The sequence below is a fragment of the Pseudophryne corroboree genome, chromosome 5 (genome assembly GCF_028390025.1).
Source record: "Pseudophryne corroboree isolate aPseCor3 chromosome 5, aPseCor3.hap2, whole genome shotgun sequence".
Taxonomy (NCBI): Eukaryota; Metazoa; Chordata; class Amphibia; order Anura; family Myobatrachidae; genus Pseudophryne; species Pseudophryne corroboree.
Window position 1 is genome coordinate 407,646,644 of NC_086448.1, and position 20,443 is coordinate 407,667,086.

Below are 20,443 nucleotides of genomic sequence, written 5' to 3' on the forward strand. Positions count from 1 at the left end.
CTCCAGCCGTCCTGGAACATATATTTTCCGGGTCCTGACAACGTCTAGCAACTTGGAGTCCTCCAAGTCCCTAGTAGCCGCAGGCACCACAATAGGTTTGGTTCAGGTGAACGCTGAAACCACCTTAGGGAGAAACTGAGGACGAGTCCTCAATTCCGCCCTGTCCGAATGGAAAATCAGATAAGGGCTTTTACAGGATAAAGCCACCAATTCTGACACGCGCCTGGCCAAGGCCAGAGCCAACAGCATGACCACTTTTTCTGTGAGATATTTTAACTCCACAGATTTAAGTGGGTCAAACCAATGTGACTTTTGGAACCCAAAAACCACCTTGAGATCCCAAAGTGCCACTGAAGGCACAAAAGGAGGCTGTATATGCAGTACCCCTTTAACAAACGTCTGAACTTCAGGGACTGAAGCTAGTTCTTTTTTGGAAGAAAATCGACAGAGCCGAAATTTGAACCTTAATGGACCCCAATTTCAGGCCCATAGATACTCCTGTTTGCAGGAAATGTAGGAATCGACCCAGTTGAATTTCCTCCGTCGAGCCTTACTGGCCTCGCACCACGCAACATATTTTCGCCAAATGTGGTGATAATGTTTTGCGGTTACATCCTTCCCGGCCTTGATCAGGATAGGGATGACTTCATCCGGAATGCCTTTTTCCTTCAGGATCCGGCGTTCAACCGCCATGCCGTCAACGCAGCCGCGGCAAGTCTTGGAACAGACAAGGTCCCCGCTGAAGCAGGTCCCTTCTTAGAGGTAGAGGCCACGGATCCTCCGTGAGCATCTCTTGAAGTTCCGGTTACCAAGTCCTTCTTGGCCAATCCGGAGCCACTAATATAGTGCTTACTCCTCTCCATCTTATCAATCTCAGTACCTTGGGTATGAGAGGCAGAGGAGGGAACCCATACACTGATTGGTACACCCACGGTGTTACCAGAGCATCTACAGCTATTGCCTGAGGGTCCCTTGACCTGGCGCAATACCTGTCGAGTTTTTCCCAACGGTTTATAATCATGTGGAAGACTTCTGGGTGAAGTCCCTACTCTCCCGGGTGGAGGTCGTGCTGAGGAAATCTGCTTCCCAGTTGTCCACTCCCGGAATGAAAACTGCTGACAGTGCTATCACATGGTTTTTCGCCCAGCGAAGAATTCTTGCAGCTTCTGCCATTGCCCTCCTGCTTCTTGTGGCACCCTGTCTGTTTACGTGGGTGACTGCCGTAATGTTGTCCGACTGGATCAACACCGGCTGACCTTGAAGCAGAGGTCTTGCTAAGCTTAGAGCATTGTAAATGGCCCTTAGCTTCAGGATATTTATGTGAAGTGATGTCTCCAGGCTTGACCATAAGCCCTGGATATTCCTTCCCTGTGTGACTGCTCCCCAGCCTCGCAGGCTGGCATCCGTGGTCACCAGGACCCAGTCCTGAATGCCGAATCTGCGGCCCTCTAGAAGATGAGCACTCTGCAACCACCACAGGAGGGATACCCTTGTCCCTGGTGACAGGGTTATCCGCTGATGCATCTGAAGATGCGACCAGGACCATTTGTCCAGTAGGTTCCACTGGAAAGTCTTGCGTGGAATCTGCCGAATGGGATTGCTTCGTAGGAAGCCACCATTTTTACCCAGAACCCTTGTGCATTGATGCACTGAGACTTGGTTCGGTTTTAGGAGGTTCCTAATTAGCTCGGATAACTCCCTGGCTTTCTCCTCCGGGAGAAACACCTTCTTTCTGGACTGTGTCCAGGATCATCCCTAGGAACAGAAGACAAGTCGTCGGAACCAGCTGCGAATTTGGAATATTGAGAATCCAATCGTGCTGCCGCAACACTACCTGAGATAGTGCTACACCGATCTCCAACTGTTCCCTGGATCTTACCCTTATCAGGGAATCGTCCAAGTAAAGGATAACTAAAATTCCCTTCCTTCGAAGGAATATCATCATTTCGGTCATTACTTCAGTAAAGACCCGGGGTGCCGTGGACCATCCCTACGGCAGCGTCTGAACTGATAGTGACAGTTCTGTACCATAACCCGAGATACCCTTGGTGAGAAGGGTAAATTTTGACATGAAGGTAAGCATCCTTGATGTCCCGAGACATCATGTAGTCCCCTTCTTCCAGGCTTGCAATCACTGCTCTGAGTGACTCCATCTTGAATTTGAACCTTTGTATGTAAGTGTTCAAAGATTTTAGATTTTAAAATCGGTCTCACCGAGCCGTCTGGCTTCGGTACCACAATAGTGTGGAATAATACCCTGTTCCCTGTTGCAGGAGGGGTACCTTAATTATCACCTGCTGGGAATACAGCTTGTGAATGGCTTCCAAAACTGCCTCCCTGTCAGCGGGAGACGTCGGTAAAACAGACTTTTGGAAACGGCGAGGGGAATACGTCTCGAATTCCAATTTGTACCCCTGAAAATATTACCTGAAGGATCCAGGGGTCTACTTGCGAGTGAGCCCACTGCGCACTGAAATTCATTGAGAACGGGCCCCCACCGTGCCTGAACTTGTAAAAGCCCTAGCGTCATACTGAGGGCTTGGCAGAGGCAGAAAAGGGTTTCTGTTCCTGGGAACTGGCTGATCTCTGCAGCCATTTTCCTCTCCCTCTGTCACGTGCAGAAAAGAGGAACCCTTTTGTCCGCTTGCCAACCAGGACTGCGCCTGATAATACGGCGTCTTATTTTGCGAGGCGACCAGGGGTACATCCCCTTTTTTTAAGGCAATACTTCCAAATGCCGTTTGGAATCCGCATCACCTGACCACTTTACTGGTAGAATTGGACAACGCACTTATACTTGATGCCAGTCGGCAAATATTCCGCTGTGCATCATGCATATATAGAAATGCATCTTTTAATTGCTCTATAGGCAATAATATACTGTCCTTATCTAGGATATCAATATTTCCAGTCAGGGAATCCGACCACTCCAACCCAGCACTGCACATCCAGGCTGAGGCGATTGCTGGTCGCAGTATAACACCAGTATGTGTGTAAATACATTTTAGGATACCCTCCTGCTTTCTATCAGCAGGATCCTTAAGGGCAGCCATCTCAGGAGAGGATAGAGCCCTTGTTCTTACAAGCGTGTGAGCGCCTTATCCCCCCTAGGGGGTGTTTCCCAACGCACCCTAACCTCTGGCGGGAAAAGGTATACTGCCAATAACTTTTTAGAAATTATCAATTGTTATCGGGGGGAAACCCACGCATCATCACACACCTCATTTTATTTCTCAGATTCAGGAAAACTACAGGAAGTTTTTCCTCACCAAACATAATACCCCTTTTTTGGTGGTATTCATATTATCAGAAAAGTGTAAACATTTTCCATTGCCTCAAACATGCAATGTGTGGCCCTATTGGAAATCACGGTTGTCTCTTCACCGTCGACACAGGAGTCAGTATCCGTGTCGGCGTCTGTATCTGAGGTAACGGGCGCTTTAGAGCCCCTGTATGAGACGTCTGGACATGCACAAGCTGAGTAGCCGGCTGTCTCATGTCAACCACTGTCTTTAATACAAAGCTGACACTGTCACGCAATTTCAACAGTACATCCACTCAGGTGTCGACCCCCTAGGGGGTGACAACACTATTACAGACACTCTACTCCGTCTCCACATAATTTTTCTCCTCATACATGTCGACACAAACGTACCGACACACAGCACACACACAGGGAATGCTCTGATAGAGGACAGGACCCCACTAGCCCTTTGGGGAGACAGAGGGAGAGTTTGCCAGCACACACCAGAGCGCTATATATATACACAGGGATAACCTTATATAAGTGTTTTTCCCTTTATAGCTGCTGTATTGTTTATACTGCGCCTAATTTGTGCCCCCCTCTCTTTTTTAACCCCTTTCTGTAGTGTAGTGACTGCAGGGGAGAGCCAGGGAGCTTCCCTCCAACTGAGCTGTGAGGGAAAATGGCGCCAGTGTGCCGAGGAGATAGGCTCCGCCCCTTTCTCAGCGTCCTTATCATCCGTTTTTCTGTATGTTTTGGCAGGGGTTAAATGCATCCATATAGCCCAGGAGTTATATGTGATGCATTTATTTTAGCCATATAAGGTTTTTATCGATTTATTGCGTCTCAGGGCGCTGCCCCCCCAGCGCCCTGCACCCTCAGTGACCGGAGTGTGAAGTGTGCTGAGAGCAATGGCGCACAGCTGCGGTGCTGTGCGCTACCTTATCTGAAGACAGGATCGTCTTCTGCCGCCGATTTTCCGGACCTCTTCGCTCTTCTGGCTCTGTAAGGGGGCCGGCGGCGCGGCTCCGGGACCCATCCAGGCTGAACCTGTGATCGTCCCTCTGGAGCTAATGTCCAGTAGCCAAGAAGCCCAATCCACTCTGCACGCAGGTGAGTTCGCTTCTTCTCCCCTTAGTCCCTCGATGCAGTGAGCCTGTTGCCAGCAGTTCTCACTGAAAATAATAAACCTAAACTAAAACTTTCACAAAGAGCTCAGGAGAGCCCCTAGTGTGCACCCTTCTCGTTCGGGCACAGAGATCTAACTGAGGCTTGGAGGAGGGTCATAGGGGGAGGAGCCAGTGCACACCAGGTGATCCTAAAGCTTTCTTTAGATGTGCCCAGACTCCTGCGGAGCCGCTATTCCCCATGGTCCTTACGGAGTTCCCAGCATCCACTAGTACGTCAGAGAAAATATAATAAGCAACAACGAACATATTGCTGTTTTTTATTTCAGCAGGTTCTTGAAAAGTATTATCTGCGAATAACATCTCATACCTTTACAACATGTATAATAAGAGTGAAGTATTAAAATACAGGGACCTATTTACAGATGTAGCCACGCTCAGCTTTGCCACAGTGCATCCTAGTTGCGACAAAGCTGGCACAACTAGTGTGCCTGCGACTATGATGCACGCTTGCGTAGGCACGCGCATGCCATAGGAATACATTGAGCTGCAAACAGTCGTAAGTCAGCGTATCTAGTCACCCGCGGCATGCTATGTGGCCATGCCCCAGTTCTCAATATCTGTAGCCAGTACGACAGGAAGGGGGGGGGGGGGAGGGGGGGGGAGAGGAATCAAAAAAGCAGAGAGGAGTGCAGTGCGCGACAGCATGGTGGATGGAACATATGCTGGGTTCGATATACTAGTGTACGATTTAGCCAAATGCTGGAGAGGACACAAAAATCTCCTGCAAAAGGCTAATTGGACTGCAGACAGCAGTGCTCATTATCATCAATGGGGACTACTGTCTCGCTCCTATGGAGTTATGTCCTGTTATACACCATCCTTAGGTGGCGCAAGCCCCATTATGCCTATGGTGGTGTATCTGGAGGAGATCCATCTCCTCTGAGACCAGGAGAGGTAACTCACAGACGAATGTTGTCACTACTGCTGTACCGCAAGGAACATTTAGTACATAGCTGTGACAGTTTTGCGGAAAATTAAAAAGCCTGTCGCGATAAAGACTTAATTGTGGCACTACAGAGAATATTAATATGTAGGTCACATAGTGTTCTATCATGTGTGCTTTCCAGATCAAGTTCAGAACATGGGACCCCTGGGCTAGCAGAAATAAACTGCCTCACGACACTATCCACATGGACATTGATTGGGTGGCGAGCGAATCACTGTGCCCGAGGCGTGGCAAGCAAAGCAAGCACATGAGTCGACATGTTTTAATCTACTGAAGCAGTTTGGTTATGCTAACCCATGGGGTCCCATGTTCTGAACTTGAATCATGTTTTCCTAGTGTGTATGTCTCAGCCCTTGAAGGACGGTAGGTTTGCCATCACTGGACTAAGCACCGAGGGCCTTATTTAGGTTTGATAGCAAAGCAGAAAAACAACTGAGCAAAACCATGTTGCACTGCAGGTGGGGCAGATGTAACATGTGCAGAGATTTAGTGGGTGAATTTTTTTTATTCTGCGTAAATACTGGCCGCTTTATTTTTATACTGCAATTTAGATTTCAGTGAACACATCCCACACAAACCTAAATCTTTTTGCATGTTACATCTGCCCCACCTGCAGTGCAGCATGGTTTTGCCCAGTTGTGTGCTTTTTTTTGCTTTGCTAAAAAACCTGAATCGGGTCCTAAAATAGGCTTACCATACTATAGCTTTAAACAGGATGTGTTTAATTTGCCAGCTATTGGGATCCCGGCGGACAGGATACGGACACCGGAATCCCGACATCCAGCGAAACAGGACTACTCCCTCTCACAGGTGCCCACGACACCCATAAAGTGGGAATAGATCCTGTGGCGAGTGCAGAGAGCTACTAAGCCGGCAAAAGGACTCTTTGCGGTCGCCCTACTGCTGGGATTCTGGCAAGCGGGATGCTGCTGTCGGGATAGTTAGACTGCATCCCACCCGCTGGTAAATAATACTGAACCCCTTTAAACAAGGGCACTCATTAATTACACCGCTTCTGTGGCTAATTACAACTAGGTGAAATGTAGGCTTTAAAGGGGCCTATACACAGAGCGATATGAGCTAAGGATATATAGTCTATGGACCTAATTCAGACCTGATCGCAAAAGCCCTCTCTAATAGGCAAAACCATGTGCAGTGCAGGTTGGGCAGATATAACATGTGCAGAGAGAGTTAGATTTTGGTGGGGTGTGTTCAAACTGAAATCTAAGTTGCAGTGTAAAAAATAAGAATATACTCACCGGTAATTCTATTTCTCGTAGTCCGTAGTGGATGCTGGGAACTCCGTAAGGACCATGGGGAATAGACGGGCTCCGCAGGAGACTGGGCACTCTAAAAGAAAGATTAGGTACTATCTGGTGTGCACTGGCTCCTCCCTCTATGCCCCTCCTCCAGACCTCAGTTAGGGAAACTGTGCCCGGAAGAGCTGACATTACTAGGAAAGGATCTGGAATCCAGGGTAAGACTCATACCAGCCACACTGTACAACTTGTGATAACCATACCCAGTTAACAGTATGAACAATAACGGAGCCTCATTCAACGGATGGCTCATAACAATAACCCTTTATTTAAGCAATAACTATATACATTTATTGCAGAGAGTCCGCACTTGGGACGGGCGCCCAGCATCCACTACGGACTACAAGAAATAGAATTACCGGTGAGTAAATTCTTATTTTCTCTGACGTCCTAGTGGATGCTGGGAACTCCGTAAGGACCATGGGGATTATACCAAAGCTCCAGACCGGGTGGGAGAGTGCGGATGACTCTGCAGCACCGAATGAGCAAACTCAAGGTCCTCCTCAGCCAGGGTATCAAACTTGTAAAACTTAGCAAATGTGTTTGAACCCGACCAAGTAGCAGCTCGGCAAAGCTGTAAAGCCGAGACCCCTCCGGCAGCCGCCCAAGAAGAGCCCACCTTCTTTGTGGAATGGGATTTTACTGATTTAGGATGCGGCAGTCCAGCCGCAGAATGTGCCAGCTGAATCGTGCTACAGATCCAGCGAGCAATAGTTTGCTTTGAAGCAGGAGCACCCAGCTTGTTGGGTGCATGCAGAATAAATAGCGAGTCAGTTTTCCTGACTCCAGCCGTCCTGGCTACATAGATCTTCAAAGCTCTGACTACATCAAGTAACTTGGAGTCCTCCAAGTCCCGAGTAGCCGCAGGCACCACAATAGGTTGGTTCAAATGAAGCGCTGATACCACCTTTGGGAGAAATTGGGGACGAGTCCTCAATTCTGCCCTGTCCATATGGAAAATCAGATAGGGGCTTTTACATGACAAAGCCGCCAATTCGGACACACGCCTTGCTGAAGCTAAAGCCAACAGCATGACCACCTTCCACGTGAGATACTTTAGCTCCACGGTCTTAAGTGGCTCAAACCAGTGGGATTTCAGGAAATCCAACACAACGTTAAGATCCCAAGGTGCCACTGGTGGCACAAAAGGGGGTTGAATATGCAGCACTCCCTTAACAAACGTCTGAACCTCAGGCAGTGAAGCCAGTTCTTTTTGAAAGAAAATAGAAAGGGCAGAAATCTGAACCTTTATGGACCCCAATTTTAGGCCCATAGTCACCCCTGACTGTAGGAAGTGCAGAAAACGACCCAGCTGGAATTCCTCTGTTGGGGCCTTCCTGGCCTCACACCAAGCAACATATTTTCGCCATATACGGTGATCATGCTTTGCTGTCACATCCTTCCTAGCTTTTATCAGCGTAGGAATCACTTCATCCGGAATGCCCTTTTCCATTAGGATCCGGCGTTCAACCGCCATGCCGTCAAACACAGCCGCGGTAAGTCTTGGAACAGACAGGGCCCCTGCTGCAACAGGTCCTGTCTGAGAGGCAGAGGCCATGGGTCCTCTGAGATCATTTCTTGCAGTTCTGGGTACCAAGTTCTTCTTGGCCAATCCGGAACGATGAGTATAGTTCTTACTCCTCTCTTTCTTACTATCCTCAGTACCTTGGGTATGAGAGGAAGAGGAGGAAACACATAAACCGACTGGTACACCCACGGTGTCACAAGTGCATCCACAGCTATCGCCTGAGGGTCCCTTGACCTGGCGCAATATCTTTTTAGCTTTTAGTTGAGGCGGGACGCCATCATGTCCACCTGTGGCATTTCCCAACGATTTGTAATCTGTATGAAGACTTCTTGATGAAGTCCCCACTCTCCCGGGTGGAGGTCGTGTCTGCTGAGGAAGTCTGCTTCCCAGTTGTCCACTCCCGGAATGAACACTGCTGACAGTGCTAGCACGTGATTCTCTGCCCATCGAAGAATCCTTGTGGCTTCTGCCATTGCCATCCTGCTTCTTGTGTCGCCCTGGCAGTTTACATGGGCGACCGCCGTGATGTTGTCTGACTAAATCAGCACTGGTTGGTTTCGAAGCAGGGGCTCTGCTTGACTCAGGGCGTTGTAAATGGCCCTTAGTTCCAGTATATTTATGTGTAGTGAAGTCTCCAGACTTGACCACTGCCCCTGGAAGTTTCTTCCCTGAGTGACTGCCCCCCATCCTCGGGGCATCCGTGGTCACCAGGACCCAGTCCTGTATGCCGAACCTGCGACCTTCGAGAAGATGAGCACTCTGCAGCCACCACAGCAGAGACACCCTGGCCCTCGGGGACAGGGTGATCAGCCGATGCATAGGAAGATGCGATCCGGACCACTTGTCCAACAGATTCCACTGAAAGATCCTTGCATGGAACCTGCCGAAGGGGATTGCTTCGTATGAAGCCACCATCTTTCCCAGGACTCGCGTGCAGTGATGCACCGACACCTGTTTTGGTTTCAGGAGGTCCCTGACCAGAGATGACAATTCCTGGGCCTTCTCCACCGGGAGAAACACCTTCTTCTGTTCTGTGTCCAGAATCATGCCCAGGAAAAGCAGACGCGTCGTAGGAATCAGCTGCGACTTTGGGATATTCAGAATCCAGCCGTGCTGTTGCAACACTTCCTGAGAGAGTGCTACGCTGACCAACAACTGCTCTCTGGACCTCGCCTTTATGAGGAGATCGTCCAAGTACGGGATAATTATAACTCCCTTCTTCCGAAGGAGTATCATCATTTCGGCTATTACCTTGGTAAATATCCTCAGTGCCGTGGACAGGCCAAACGGCAACGTCTGGAACTGGTAATGACAGTCCTATACCACAAACCTGAGGTACTCCTGGTGAGGTGGGTAAATGGGGACATGCAAGTAAGCATCCTTGATGTCCAGAGACACCATAAAATCCCCCTCTTCCAGGCTTGCAATAACCGCTCTGAGCGATTCCATTTTGAACTTGAATTTCTTTATATAAGTGTTCAAGGACTTTAAATTCAGAATGGGTCTGACCGAACCATCCGGTTTCGGTACCACAAACATTGTGGAATAGTAACCCCTTCCTTGTTGAAGGAGGGAGACCTTGATTATCACCTGCTGGAGGTACAGCTTGTGAATTGCCACCAGAACTACCTCCCTTTCCCTGGGGGAAGCTGGCAAGGCTGATTTGAGGCAACGGCGAGGGGGAGTCGCCTCGAACTACAGCTTGTATCCCTGAGATACAATTTGTACAGCCCAGAGATCCACCTGTGAGCGAACCCACTGGTTGCTGAAGTTTCGGAGACGCGCCCCCACCGCACCTGGCTCCGCCTGTGGAGCCCCAACGTCATGCGGTGGACTTAGTGGAAGCAGGGGAGGATTTTTGTTCCTGGGAACTGGCTGCCTGGTGCAGCTTCTTTCCTCTGCCCCTGCCTCTGGCCAGAAAGGATGCGCCTCTGACCCGCTTGCCTTTCTGAGGCCGAAAGGACTGCATTTGATAATACGGTGCTTTCTTAGGCTGTGAGGAAACCTGAGGTAAAAAAGTCGACTTTCCAGCTGTCGCTGTGGATACGAGGTCCGAGAGACCGTCCCCAAATAATTCCTCACCCTTATAAGGCAAAACCTCCATGTGTCTTTTAGAATCAGCATCACCTGTCCACTGCCGAGTCCATAATACTCTCCTGGCAGAAACGGACATTGCATTAATTCTAGATGCCAGCAGGCACATGTCCCTCTGGGCATCCCGCATATATAAAAGACCACGTCTTTTATATGTTCTAGGGTTAGCAAAATAGTATCCCTGTCGAGGGAATCAATGTTGTCTGACAGGGTATCAGCCCATGCTGCTGCAGCACTACACATCCAGGCTGAAGCAATTGCAGGTATCAGTCGAGTACCAGAGTGTGTATACACAGACTTCAGGATAGCTTCCTGCTTTCTATCCGCAGACTCCTTTAGGGCGGCCGTATCCTGAGACGGTAGGGCCACCCTTTTAGATAAGCGGGTAAGCGCCTAGTCCACCCTAGGGGATGTTTCCCAACGTAACCTGTCCGTTGGCGGGAAAGGGTACGCCATTAGTAACCTCTTAGAAATCACTAGTTTCTTATCAGGGGAACTCCACGCTTCTTCACACAATTCATTTAATTCATCAGATGGGGGAAAAGTCACTGGCGGCTTTTTCTCCCCAAACATATAAACCTTCTTGGTAGTAACCGGGTTAACATCAGATATGTGTAATACATCTTTCATTGCAGTAATCATGCATCGGATGGCTTTTTTAGACTGTATATTTGTGTCATCATCGTCTACACTGGAGTCAGACTCCGTGTCGACATCTGTGTCTACCATCTGAGCCAGAGGGCGTTTATGAGCCCCTGATGGCTTCTGAGTCGTCTGGGCAGGCGCGGGCTGAGACCCCGGCTGTCCCAAGGCTGCTGCATCATCAAACCTTTTATGTAAGGAGTTGACACTGTCGGTTAAGACCTTCCACATATCCATCCAATCAGGTGTCGGCCCCGACGGGGGCGACACCACACAAATCTGCCCTTGCTCCGCCTCCACGTAACCCTCCTCATCAAACATGTCGACACAGCCGTACAGACACACCGCACACACACAGGGAATACTTAGATTGAGGACAGGACCCCACAAAGTCCTTTGGGGAGACTGAGAGAGAGTATGCCAGCACACTCCACAGCGCTATATAACACAGGGATTTACACTATAATAAGTGATTTACCCAATAGCTGCTTAAATATCTTATTTGTGCCTAAATGTATGTGCCCCCCCTCTCTTTTTTACCCTTATTGTATCAGGATACTGCAGGGGAGAGCCTGGGGAGCTGCTTCCAGCGGAGCTGTGAAGGGAAAATGGCGCTGGTGTGCTGAGGAAGAAGGCCCCGTCCCCTCAGCGGCGGGCTTCTGTCCCGCGTTTTGTGTAACTTAATGGCGGGGGGTTTTACACATATACAGTTGCCAGACTGTATTGTGTGTATTTTTAGCCAAAAGGTATTATAATTGCTGCCCAGGGCGCCCCCCCGCCCAGCGCCCTGCACCCTACAGTGACCGGAGTGTGTAAGTGTGCTGGGAGCAATGGCGCACAGTTGCGGTGCTGTGCGCTACCTTAATGAAGACAGGAGTCTTCTGCCGCTGATTTCATCGTTTCTCTTCTGTCTTCTGGCTCTGCAAGGGGGACGGCGGCAGGCTCCGGGAACGGACGATAGAGGTCAGGCCCTGTGTTCGAACCCTCTGGAGCTAATGGTGTCCAGTAGCCTAAGAAGCACAAGCTAGCTGCAAGCAGGTAGGTTTGCTTCTCTCCCCTCAGTCCCACGTAGCAGTGAGTCTGTTGCCAGCAGAAGCTCACTGAAAATAAAAAACCTAACAAATACTTTCTTTTCTAGCAAGCTCAGGAGAGCCCACTAGGAGCACCCAGCTCTGGCCGGGCACAGATTCTAACTGAGGTCTGGAGGAGGGGCATAGAGGGAGGAGCCAGTGCACACCAGATAGTACCTAAGCTTTCTTTTAGAGTGCCCAGTCTCCTGCGGAGCCCGTCTATTTCCCATGGTCCTTACGGAGTTCCCAGCATCCACTAGGACGTCAGAGAAATAAAGCAGCCAGTATTTACCCTGCACAGAAACAAAATAAACCGCCCAAATCTAACTCTCTCTGCAAATGTTGTATCTATCACACCTACAGTGCACATGGTTTTACCCATTAGAGAAAGATTTTGCTTTGCAATCAGATCTGAATACTCTATATCATTAGCAAAGCTAGTGCATATCGTTCCGTGTATATAGTACCAACGATGAACGATGCGCGCTCCCGCATATCGTCATCGCTGGAAAAAATAGACTGTGCATGCACAGTCTATTTTGGCTTAGATAGTGCATATCGTTTGTGTGTATGTAGTAGTGATGTGCACCGGAAATTTTTCGGGTTTTGGGTTCGGTTCCGCGGCCGTGTTTTGGGTTCGGACGCGTTTTGGCAAAACCTCACCGAAAATTTTTTGGCGGATTCGGGTGTGTTTTGGATTCGGGTGTTTTTTCAAAAAACCCTAAAAAACAGCTTAAATCATAGAATTTGGGGGTCATTTTGATCCCATAGTATTATTAACCTCAATAACCATAACATTTTCAGTCTATTCTGAACACCTCACAATATTATTTTTAGTCCTAAAATTTGCACCGAGGTCGCTGGATGGCTAAGCTAAGCGACCCAAGTGGCCGACACAAACACCTGGCCCATCTAGGAGTGGCACTGCAGTGTCAGACAGGATGGCACTTCAAAAAAATACTCCCCAAACAGCACATGATGAAAAGAAAAATGAAAGAAAAAAAGAGGTGAAAGATGGAATTGTCCTTGGGCCCTCCCACCCACCCTTATGTTGTATAAACAGGACATGCACACTTTAACGAACCCATCATTTCAGCGACAGGGTCTGCCACACGACTGTGACTGAAATGACTGGTTGGTTTGGGCCCCCACCAAAAAAGAAGCAATCAATCTCTCCTTGCACAAACTGGCTCTACAGAGGCAAGATGTCCACCTCATCATCATCGTCCGATTCATCACCCCTTTCACTGTGTACATCCCCCTCCTCACAGATTATTAATTTGTCCCCACTGGAATCCACCATCTCAGGTCCCCGTGTACTTTCTGGAGGCAATTGCTGCTGGTGAATGTCTCCACGGAGGAATTGATCATAATTCATTTTAATGAACATCATCTTCTCCACATTTTCTGGAAGTAACCTCGTACGCCGATTGCTGACAAGGTGAGCGGCTGTACTAAACACTATTTCGGAGTACACACTGGAGGGAGGGCAACTTAGGTAGAATAAAGCCAGTTTCTGCAAGGGCCTCCAAATTGCCTCTTTTTCCTGCCAGTATACGTACGACTGTCTGACGTGCCTACTTGGATGCAGTCACTCATATAATCCTCCACCATTCTTTCAATGGTGAGAGAATCATATGCAGTGACAGTAGACGACATGTCAGTAATCGTTGACAGGTCCTTCAGTCCGGACCAGATGTCAGCACTCGAACCAGACTGCCCTGCATCACCGCCAGCGGGTGGGCTCGGAATTCTTAGCCTTTTCCTCGCACCCCCAGTTGCGGGAGAATGTGAAGGAGGAGCTGTTGACGGATCACGTTCCGCTTGACTTGACAATTTTCTCACCAGCAGGTCTTTGAACCCCTGCAGACTTGTGTCTGCCGGAAAGAGATACAACGTAGGTTTTAAATCTAGGATTGAGCACGGTGGCCAAAATGTAGTGCTCTGATTTCAACAGATTGACCACCCGTGAATCCTGGTTAAGCGAATTAAGGGCTCCATCCACAAGTCCCACATGCCTAGCGGAATCGCTCTGTTTTAGCTCCTCCTTCAATCTCTCCAGCTTCTTCTGCAAAAGCCTGATGAGGGGAATGACCTGACTCAGGCTGGCAGTGTCTGAACTTGACTTCACGTGTGGCAAGTTCAAAGGGTTGCAGAACCTTGCACAACGTTGAAATCATTCTCCACTGCGCTTGAGACAGGTGCATTCCCCCTCCTTTGCCTATATCGTGGCCAGATGTATAGGCTTGAATGGCCTTTTGCTGCTCCTCCATCCTCTGAAGCATATAGAGGGTTGAATTCCACCTCGTTACCACCTCTTGCTTCAGATGATGGCAGGGAGGGTTCAGGTATTTTTGGTGGTGCTCCAGTCTTCTGTACGCGGTGCCTGAACGCCGAAAGTGTCCCGCAATTCTTCGGGCCACCGACAGCATCTCTTGCACGCCCCTGTCGTTTTTTAAATAATTCTGCACCACCAAATTCAAGGTATGTGCAAAACATGGGACGTGCTGGAATTTGCCCAGATGTAATGCACGCACAATATTGCTGGCGTTGTCTGATGTCACAAATCCCCAGGAGAGTCCAATTGGGGTAAGCCATTCTGCGATGATCTTCCTCAGTTGCCGTAAGAGGTTTTCAGCTGTGTGCGTATTCTGGAAAGCGGTGATACAAAGCGTAGCCTGCCTAGGAACGAGTTGGCGTTTGCGAGATGCTGCTACTGGTGCCGCCGCTGCTGTTCTTGCAGCGGGAGGCAATACATCTACCCAGTGGGCTGTCACAGTCATATAGTCCTGAGTCTGCCCTGCTCCACTTGTCCACATGTCCGTGGTTAAGTGGACATTGGGTACAACTGCATTTTTTAGGACACTGGTGAGTCTTTTTCTGAGGTCTGTGTACATTTTCGGTATCGCCTGCCTAGAGAAATGGAACCTAGATGGTATTTGGTACCGGGGACACAGTACCTCAATCAAGTCTATAGTTGGCTCTGAATTAACGGTGGATACCGGAACCACGTTTCTCACCGCCCAGGCTGCCAAGGCCTCAGTTATCCGCTTTGCAGCAGGATGACTGCTGTGATATTTCATCTTCCTCGCAAAGGACTGTTGTACAGTCAATTGCTTACTGGAAATAGTACAAGTGGTCTTCCGACTTCCCCTCTGGGATGCCGATCGACTCCCAGCAGCAACAGCAGCAGCGCCAGCAGCAGTAGGCGTTACACTCAAGGATGCATCGGAGGAATCCCAGGCAGGAGAGGACTCGTCAGACTTGCCAGTGACATGGCCTGCAGGACTATTGGCTTTCCTGGGTAAGGAGGAAATTGACACTGAGGGAGTTGGTGGTGTGGTTTGCAGGAGCTTGGTTACAAGAGGAAGGGATTTACTGGTCAGTGGACTGCTTCCGCTGTCGCCCAAAGTTTTTGAACTTGTCACTGACTTATGATGAATGCGCTGCAGGTGACGTATAAGGGAGGATGTTCCGAGGTGGTTAACGTCTTACCCCTAACTTAGTACAGCTTGACAAAGGCAACACACGGCTTGACACCTGTTGTCCGCATTTGTGTTGAAATAATTCCACACCGAAGAGCTGATTTTTTTTGTATTTTGACCAGGCATGTCAATGGCCATATTCCTCCCACGGACAACAGGTGTCTCCCCGGGTGCCTGACTTAAACAAACCACCTCACCATCAGAATCCTCCTTGTCAATTTCCTCGCCAGCAACACCCATACCCTCATCCTGGTGTACTTCAACACTGACATCTTCAATTTGACCATCAGGAACTGGACTGCGGGTGCTCCTTCCAGCACTTGCAGGGGGCGTGCAAATGGTGGAAGGCGCAAGCTCTTCCAGTCCAGTGTTGGGAAGGTCAGGCATCGCAACCGACACAATTGGACTCTCCTTGGGGATTTGTGATTTCAAAGAACGCACAGTTCTTTGCTGTGCTTTTGCCAGCTTAAGTCTTTTCTTTTTTCTAGCGGGAGGATGAGTGCTTCCATCCTCATGTGAAGCTGAACCACTAGCCATGAACATAGGCCAGGGCCTCAGCCGTTCCTTGCCACTCAGTGTCGTAAATGGCATATTGGCAAGTTTACGCTTCTCCTCAGACGCTTTTAATTTTGATTTTTGGGTAATTTTACTGAACTTTTGTGTTTTGGATTTTACATGCTCTGTACTATGACATTGGGCATCGGCCTTGGCAGACAACGTTGATGGCATTTCATCGTCTCGGCCATGACTAGTGGCAGTAGCTTCAGCACGAGGTGGAAGTGGATCTTGATCTTTCCCTATTTTTTTTTTAACCTCCACATTTTTGTTCTCCATATTTTAACGTGTGGAATTATATGCCAGTATCAATAGCAATGGCCTACTACTATATATACTGCGCACAACTAAAAGGCACCACAGGTATACAATGTAGATGGATGGACAGTATACTTAATGGATGACGAGTGACGACACAGAGGTAGGTACAGCAGTGGCCTACCGTACTGCTATATACAGTATAATGGACCTGGTGGACACTGTCAGCAAACTGCTAAACTAGTATAAAAAAAAACCACCACAGGAGTGTTTTTTAGGCAGACAAACGTATACTGGTGGTCACTGTCAGCAAAACTGTGCACTGTACTCCTGCTATAGCTGCTCCCCAGTCCCCACAATTAAGCAGTGTGAGCACTCAGCACAGATATATCATGCAGCACACTGAGCACAGATATGGTATGGAGCGTTTTTTTCAGGCAGAGAACGGATAAAAAACTGGTGGTCACTTATCAGCAAAACTCTGCACTGTACTCCTACTAACAGCTGCTCCCCAATCCTCCCCACAATTATAGTAAAATAATAAACAAGCAATCAGATCAACTGTCTCGTATTAGTACGGAGAGGACGCCAGCCACGTCCTCTCCCTATCAATCTCAATGCACGTGTGAAAATGGCGGCGACGCGCGGCTGCTTATATAGAATCCGAATCTCGCGAGAATCCGACAGCGGGATGATGACGTTTGGGCGCGCTCGGGTTAACCGAGCCATACGAGAGAATCCGAGTATGGCTCGGACCCGTGTAAAAAGGGTGAAGTTCGGGGGGGTTCGGTTTCTCGGAAACCGAACCCGCTCATCACTAGTTTGTAGTGAACGATATCAGCCTATGTTCATAACCAAAACTGTTCAGTGTCTATAGTCAATATCATTGGTTCTGGACACCGGGAGGTTCAAGGGAAATTAAGCCAATATTGTTCATAGCCAGAATCGCACCATGTGTAGGCCCCTTTAGTCAGCCAGCAACAGAACCGGTGTAATTCATGAGTGTTCTGGTTTAAAGAGATAGTATGTACGGTAAGCCTACTTAAGACCAATAGCATTAGGTCTGTACATTCAGTTTGCATTAGCTGATCTACATTCAAGACTTACACCAAATCCATACATTTCTATTTTTGTAAATGAACCCCTAAGTCTCGATTGGGGCAATACAATAAGCAAAGTGTGCCAGCTGCACAAATCACAAATAATTATTAATGCAGAGCAATATTCCTACTTTAAAGGCCCATACACACTTGATAAAATGAGCAACGTCGCTCATTTTCCCCCTCCCTGAGCGACGTTGCTCATTTTAATCGGCAAGTGTGTATGCCCCCAGCGACGACCGATGCGCAGCCCCGCAGGTCGCCAACGATCGTCGCTGTCGGTAGGGCATGCATGCAGGATCTGGACTGTCGGCCACGACCTGCATGCAGGGCTGGCGGAGGCGTGACGTCACCGAGCGATAGGAGCGGTAATTTCGCTCAGTGTGTACAATCGGCCACCGACTGGCCGGCGCGGGAGTGGGAAACATTAGACGACGTTGCTCACACAGCAACCTCGTCTAATGTGTACGGACCTTAACTGTGCACCCCTATGGAGATGAGAAATAAAATAAGCAATACGGGGCCCGCCATTTCCCACCATAAATTCTATGCCATTCTAACAGCACATTGCTGACACTGCTCTTAACTGAATTGTCAGGTAAAAGAAATTAGATAAACTAACAAATTATTCGAACATACACAAATTAAAACCTTCTAGACAGACAATTATTTGGCACTTCATGCTTTGGTATTATATTATGTGGAAAATGTACTTATTGTCAGAATATACAGTAGAGCACATAGAGTCATGGGTTGTCTCTGTAATACTTCTGGCAGGGCACGCAGAAAACAAAAAACTCACATGTTTCGAATGAGGCCATAAACATACACAAATCAGCTCTAGCGCCCTCCATAACTGGTGAGTTTCCTGGGCTTTGCTCTGTATGCAGAACACAGTATTAGTGCACTGCAGCACTGTACAGCAATATTGGAGTGAATCGCTGCCAGTCTATAGACATCTATATATACAAAGCGGGTTACATGTATGGCAAGGCCATGCGCCGCCGTATTATAACCGTTGTCATTTGGCAATTGCCGTCTGTTACCTTCCTCCGTGGTCTCCATATTGTCGGGCCTATGACGCAGACTCCGCTTTTGCTTCCCTCCGTGTGCAGCAGAAGCAGAAGCCCACCTCGTACGCAGGGTAGTAGCCTCCGTGACTCACGTCAACAAGAACTAAATGATCACGTATTGCAGGGGCTGGTACCGATTTGAGAGGTCAACTCCTGACGTCATAAGCACGGGCACAGATCTTGCGGAAGTAGTATAAGTGATTCCTGGTTCGGTCATGTAATGGTAGTACGCTACACACTGCTCATGCGCAGTGTAGTTTTCGGGGGGGGGGTTTGACTGTGTTCAAGTTGCTCTTGAACCTTGCCTGTATTTAATTTACCGTTGTGTACGTTTAACTCGTGGATGTGACGGCTAGCTAGTTCCCCTTACTTGTAGATATCATGTTGCTTTTTGCTTATCAGCTTATGGGGTCAATGCATACCTTCCAAGATGACCCTCTCCAGGAGGGACACAAACACCTATCTTATCCATTGACTTGTTCAAAACAGGTGCTGTCAATCATAAGTTAAGAGAAAAGTCCAGAAGCAGAGCATTGTGACCCTCCTGGAGAGGGTCATGTTGGGAGGTATGGTCAATGTACCAAGTCTTGGAGAGAGGTAAAGTGGATGGAGATAAAGTATCTCCCAATCAGCTTCTAACTGCCATGTACTATAACAGGCTGTTAGGTAAATGTATTGTAGCGGCACGATTACACTTCCTGCTTCGCCTCATTATGACGCGAAGCAGGAAGAGATATCAACAAGATGTATTAACATCATACCTACTCTCCCGGAAGCTGCGGGAGGCTCTTGTTTTTTGGGATAGCCCCCCGCACTCCCGGAAGAGTGGGCAGGTCTCCCGCATCCTGATTGCACCCTAGTGATGGAGAGTCATTTTAGCCCGGTCCCCTTCCCGCGGACCCGTGAATTGCGGCATTTTCCAATGTGGGGCAGGGCTTAGTGATGTCACAGTCCAGCCCCGCCCCCCGAAGATACCTGCAGCGTCTCCTCTCCAGGCTTCTCCCGAAGAGGAGAAATACAATGTAGGTAAGTATGATTAACATCTTTTCTGCCGAAGCAGGTTGAGTTTCGCTCCCCCTCCGTCAATGTCCCCCTGATATCAGAGCAGACGCAGTGTGTCTCCTTCCCGGCCAAATCCCTTTGCGCATGTGCAGGATCTTGCTACTTCCGCGAGATCCCCAGCGCTACCAGGAGCCGGCACCCGCCACAGGCAGGGACAGGTCTGTCCCTGCTGTGGTCTATAGGCATCGCCACCTGCAGCTGTCCAAATCGACAGCTGCAGGTGTCGGAACTGTCAGCGATGATAACCGTTCATACATTGCCTGCGCATATCGCCCAGCTATCTTTTAGATAGCAGCGCCGATATGGACAGGGGCGCCGCTGTCATTGTGCCCTCATACATGGGGAAGAAGCAGTATAGTGCACGTAACTTGCGCAGATACCCCTTCTCCTCCGTAGCACCCGTTCATATATTTACCCCTGTGTTTGTAAATTGGCAGTTAGGTGCTGGTTGGCTGGTATTTTATCTTTGTCTATTTTAGATCTCTAAGGGGGTAATTCCGAGCTGATCGCTAGGGTGCATTTCTCATACGTCCTAGAGGATGCTGGGGTCCACTTATTGACCATGCGGTATAGACGGTTCCGCAGGAGCCATGGGCACTCTTAAGACTTTTCAATGGGTGTGAACTGGCTCCTCCCTCTATGCCCCTCCTCCAGACTTCAGTTTTAGAAATGTGCTAGGAGACTGGATGCACTCTGAGGAGCTCTACTGAGTTTCTCTGAAAAAGACTTATGTTAGGTTTTTTATTTTCAGGGAGAACTGCTGGCAACAGACTCCCTGCTTTGTGGGACTGAGGGGGCAGAAGCAGAACCAACTTCCTGAAGAGTTTCATGGCTCTGCTTCTGGCTGACTGGACACCATTAGCTCTTGAAGGGAACT

At 48.8% G+C, this 20,443-nt stretch overlaps 1 protein-coding gene across 6 annotated transcripts in view; it reads right to left on the reverse strand.

Annotated features, from left to right (window-relative positions):
• MARCHF6 (membrane associated ring-CH-type finger 6) overlaps window positions 1-18,706 on the reverse strand; it is an 845,067-nt gene extending 826,361 nt beyond the window's left edge. For 3 of the 6 annotated variants that reach the window (XM_063922757.1, XM_063922755.1, XM_063922753.1), the window contains exon 1: window positions 18,478-18,704. In XM_063922757.1, coding sequence (XP_063778827.1) covers window positions 18,478-18,496 — 19 coding nt within the window. In that variant the 5' untranslated portion in view covers window positions 18,497-18,704. Of the gene's footprint in view, window positions 1-18,477 lie in introns of all 6 variants that reach the window. The other 3 variants (XM_063922758.1, XM_063922754.1, XM_063922759.1) reach the window with 2 other exon arrangements.
• Between the last annotated feature and the right edge of the window lie 1,737 nt (window positions 18,707-20,443).